Genomic DNA, 5043 nt, shown 5'->3' with positions numbered 1-5043 from the left:
TTTTTTTTTTTTTTTTGGAATGAAAAAACTTTTAAAATATTAAAAGACTAATATCTGAAATGTAGTTATTGAATTTAACTGTATCCAGTTATATTTGGCTGTGGCCAGCTGATGAAAATTAAAAGGAAAAAAAAAAACTTAAGTGGAGTTTGTATGTAATTGGCTCCCGTTATGGGTTTAATTTATATAGACTGACCAACATATAAAATAATTACAATAATTAAACATTTAGCCTAATATATTTTGGATATTATATATACATATAATAAATACATTGAATATTTCAAATATGATTTATTTTTTGTTCTATTACTGCATTGTATTTTATGTGTAATTCCATTTATGAATGGAAGTCTATTTGTGCATGAGAATGAAAATACCTACTACATAGGGCAAATAGGAACAAAAAAGCGCTCGGTTGTTTCTTCCCGGAGAAAATATTAATCGTACCAGTGAAGGTTGTATTGAACGTCTCTTATATTTCTGCACAAAACTAGCTCATTAATCGTACTTTTGTAAAAGCAGTGTTGTAGTATTATATAACTGTTTGTCAAACTAGTATGAAAGGCTCACCGGTAAGCTGTATAACGTTCTCTCGAGTGCGGGACTTCTACAATGATTCGGCATCACAGAAAGTTTCGGCAGCATTTTTGAGCTGATTAAAGGTTGCAAAACTGCAGTATGGTTAGGTTTGATCTTTAGTAATGATTTACGTTGCTTAATTAATTAATTAATTTATTCATTAGTCCAAACTGATGTGACAAGCCAACAGTTGCTCTTGAAACGTCTTTTTTGATATTAGATCACTTTAGGATTTACTCGGCTATGACAGAAATACTACGCAGAATCCACGGTGGCTTTCTAAAAATGGCTCTGTTGCCCAGCACCTTTGGAAATAAAGCGCCTCGTCCCGCTGCCTCTGAAGTATTAACATGTCACCTCACGCAGCGCGCGCTGCCGCCCTGGACTTCATTCTGCGTGCGCTACCGGGATGTCATCAACGACCAGTTCGGTCTGTCCAACTTCAACTGGCAGGTGCAGGGAGCGAACTACCACATCCTTAGGACCGGTGCTTTCCCTTTTATCAAATACCACTGCACCAAAGCACCTCCACAGAACCTGGAGTTTGAAAATAAGTTTTTTGGGGCATTGAAAGTCATCAATCTAGGTCAGTTAAAGTATTAGTTAAACATATTTTATTTTATGTTTCTGACAGCACACTAGTACATTTCTAATGTTTTTTCTCTCTGTCTTTCTTTAGGTATCCCATGCTTGGCATATGGCTTGGGTTCATGGATGGTAGTTGGAGTGACAGAGACAGTTCAGACCTCTGCAGGACCTGTTACTGTTTACTTTGCATACAAGGAGGTGGAGGGTGCTCAGTTCTAATATCAGAGACACAATGAGTATTTGAAAAGAAAGAATTGAGTTTCACAAGAAAATGTTTGTCACAGACTGTCTGAAAACTTGTACGAATGGCCAAGTGCGACCTGAAATACACAAATGCACTTTTGCACAAAAATAAATAAATTATTAATTTTAAACTTTGGGGTTTGCTTTTCAATATTACACATTTGTATTTATTAATTAGTATTATTAGTATTAATAGCAGACTGATAACTACAAGTTAATTAAAAAGTAATAATAAAAACCTAAATAATTTATTTAACAATATTATTTGACAAAAAAGGGGCAAATTAAGGAAGCCATATACTTAACCAACTAGATAAATAATAAAAGAGATTAAAACTGCTGATTAAAATGTTGATCAGAATGTTCAAGAAACATGAATATTTTCAGGGTAAATGTATATGGACTTTATTATATGTCTTTTTTTTAATCAAATTGGCTATTGTGTTGCTCATCCATTTGGTATAAATAGGCAAGTTTATTTTGAAAGGTGACGATTGCACTTCTTTGACAAGTCTTTTTTTTTTTTTTTTTGGATTAAATTGATTTGTCACACATGGTATGCAAATTATTCTGCCATTATCGTGATAATTAGGCATTATTGTGATGCATCTGATGTGTTCTTTGAAGTTTACAAGCTCTTACAACTCCTTGTTTTCCCACTTGTTTTCTTCCCTAAAGCTAATGCAGAATTTTAAATACCTTCAGCTCATTTATTTAAAGTCAAATTAGAGCTCACGCCCTGCCTGGCATATTGTCAATAGGAAGCAAGAGGGATTGTTTGGAGGACAAGCCTGATAAAATGGTTTTTAATTACAATAGAGGAAGTGTGGCCTTCGTTCAGGACCCACCCTTAACCCCCTCTTCCTGTCATTCTCAGATGCTTTGATTTCTGATAATGTACTTTGCTGACTCTGGCTCTCTTCTGCAGGATCCTTCGTCACATTACCTCTGATATCGGCTTTGACAAACTACCATATTGATTCTCTAGACTTCTTAAAGCTTTCTGCTGAGCACATTTATCAGAGGCCTCGATTGTCTGGCCTTGCCGCATACTCTCTTTGGTAGCAGTACCAAAGTAATAATTTCATGTATCACATGTAAATCAATGGACCTCTTGGCCTTTGTTTTACAAACCATAATTCCAAGGGATTTGGATTTGACCGAGCCATTGTGTAATGACTTAATCTAGTATGAATTATGGCATTTCATGGTTATAACAGGGTTTCCGTGGGTCTTGAAAAGTCTTAATTCACCCATCCACAAATTAAGTCTTTGAAAAGATCTGAAATTGGAGCAGAGAGTCTTAAATTCATAAAGTCACGGTGAATGCACTGCATGAAAATTAATATCTTTCTCAGTATTTTTTTTTGTCATTTTCCAGTGCAAATATCTAAACATCCAATTTTGAGATCCAAATTGTAGATATGAAATTGAACAAAACTGAGTTTATACCTCATTCAAGGAAATATTTATTCTTGTTTTAAGTGTATTTTTCTGACCCCTTTGGCAGATATTTGTTCCTCTTTTAATCATAAACGCACATTATTTTGACATTTTGCTTCTAAGTGTATCATGATTTAGAAATCTTTAAACATTTGCAGTGGAAACAAGACAAAAATACTGGGGAAAGAACATTACTTTTTCCAGTTTGATCAGAAGGTACACTAAACATTATTTCCATATACTAGTTAAATAAAGTAAAACGTACATTTACAGTATATTTTGATGTGTTCACTTTAATTTATTCCTTAAGTTGTTTGCTTGGTCTTAAAAATGTCTTAAAAGTCTTAAGTTAACCTTCAAAAACCTGCAGAAACTCTGTAGCCTATAATGAGTTACCAATAACCCTTAAAAATAAATTATATCAAATTTGAAAACAAGTGACGTATTACTGTCTATCATTATCATTGAGTTTATTACATACCTGCCTCCTTATTCCCAATATATATTCAGGCAGGTAGCCCCTATATTACATCATCAGTGCGGGGGCTAACTGGCCTTAATGGAATTATTCAGACAACCAGCAAAATCTGATCAGCACTATTATCCTGAACGGTCAGCTTTTCCTTTTCATGGGAGTTAGTATGAGCGTTGAAATGCTATGTGGGGAATGCTCAGGGAAGCATGTCTTAATTCCTCATTGACTCTTTGACCTTTTCCTCATCACTGATACTGTAGCAGACCTGGAGGAGGAGTAGAGTATCACAGCGCAGTGTCAGGCCAGGCCTTTGTGGCTTTGACAGGCTGACGTGAGCTGAGAAACTCAAGCCCATGTCGCGGTGTTCCCATTTTTGGTCAGTCCCACAAGTGTGGTGCCAAGCCACAGGAGACGACATTAGTCTGAGCAGGTGCTGATCACTTACACCTCACCTCGGTCAACGGTCTAGGATAACAGAGCAGCAAATTGTCTACTGTAAAGTAACAGAAAATTTAACGGTGCCACGTTAAGAGATCAGTGCCTTGTTTTAAGGGCCGTGCAATTAAGACTCGTGTTTGTAATTGAAGGTCTAAATTACCCTCTCTTGAATATAAGGTACTAATCAACAAAGGATTAAGCACTTGTATTAACAAGTTCAATTACATGCAAATAAAGGAGACCAAGTTGAAATCTTTAAATACAAACACTATTTACATCTTAGGTAACTAATGAAAATGTGAAAGCTGGATTTGATCGTGATATGGGGGGGAGGGGTATTCAAAGCTACATGGTGTATAATCTATTATTTAGCAAGAAAAAAATCATACATTTTTGGTTGACATGGAGATGTATTGGTTTGGCAGAAACAATAATTGTATGAATAACCCCTGCAGCTAATTCTGTGAAGGTTATCATTGAGTTCCCAGACCAACTACGGGCTCCTCTGCCTCTCAGGGTGCTCTATCAGCAGGGGGATTTCAGCTGCAATACAGTTTGTGTCATCTGTTTCAGGTACACCATGATTTTCATGTCAACAGAGGTGCTGAGACAAATAGGTTTGGAATTGAGCTTCTTTTGTCAGAAGTCATTAAATGATGGTGACAAACCAAGGTAAGCAATTATAGCTCATTGAATCACATTCATGAGGACATCTTCAAGAATGTCACAAATCTGCCAGTGTATTAATTGCATTTGTGTCTCGTGATATTACAGTATTGGCAGCAGTCCTAAATTCTGATTAAGTTCATTTTAGTGTGGAAAGAGATTTTCTTTTATAGAATAGGATCACTATAATGAGTGTAGTCATGTGACTTTCTTGTAGGTAAATATACAAAATATAATTTGTTTACTTATTTTGGTCAGTTCCTTGATTATTTTAACCAGTAACTTCAATTTCACAAATACCATTGTCTTGTTGGATCCAGAAGTAGGTGAAGTTTTTTTTTTTTTTTTTAAATGATTAACTCAGTAGGCCTATTTGGTTACACCATTTATTGGCATAAATTAAAGTTTTGAAATCTTAAACTTATCCCTAAACTATGTCAATTAATCTCAAGTACAAATAGTGCTTTTGTCATAAAATTGAGTTGTAACTTGGGCAGTTTAAATTTCTACATGTGCTTATTTTATTACATGAATGAAGTCTTCCCTCCCCCACCCTATTCCATTTTAAGCATTCCATTTCAAAAAGTATTAAGGGAAAATATAATAAG

General features: G+C 35.2%; 1 protein-coding gene across 3 annotated transcripts; it reads left to right on the top strand.

The window, feature by feature from the left end:
- Positions 1–397: 397 nt before the first annotated feature.
- On the top strand, positions 398–1551 carry cb18h15orf61 (chromosome B18 C15orf61 homolog). Of its 3 annotated transcripts, none has more exons than XM_042744103.1 (3): positions 398–458; positions 803–1168; positions 1262–1551. In XM_042744103.1, exons 2-3 carry the CDS (start codon positions 826–828, stop codon positions 1387–1389), a joined length of 471 nt encoding a protein of 156 aa, XP_042600037.1. In that variant the 5' UTR covers positions 398–458; positions 803–825; the 3' UTR covers positions 1390–1551. The 3 variants fall into 3 exon arrangements, with proteins under 3 accessions (XP_042600037.1, XP_018966987.1, XP_018966986.1); XM_019111442.2 differs by having other exon boundaries at positions 415–665; XM_019111441.2 differs by having other exon boundaries at positions 415–684.
- Positions 1552–5043: the final 3492 nt, after the last annotated feature.

This window comes from Cyprinus carpio, chromosome B18 (genome assembly GCF_018340385.1).
Source record: "Cyprinus carpio isolate SPL01 chromosome B18, ASM1834038v1, whole genome shotgun sequence".
Lineage (NCBI taxonomy): Eukaryota > Metazoa > Chordata > Actinopteri > Cypriniformes > Cyprinidae > Cyprinus > Cyprinus carpio.
The sequence above is the reverse complement of the archived record's forward strand: the minus strand, read 5'-3'. Positions and strand labels throughout refer to the sequence as shown.

Coding starts and splice junctions, on each gene's coding strand:
- cb18h15orf61 (XM_042744103.1), top strand. CDS start 826: ATGACAGAAATACTACGCAGAATCCACGGTGGCTTTCTAAAAATGGCT. Junction 1,169..1,261: donor ATTGAAAGTCATCAATCTAG/GTCAGTTAAAGT, acceptor GTCTTTCTTTAG/GTATCCCATGCTTGGCATAT.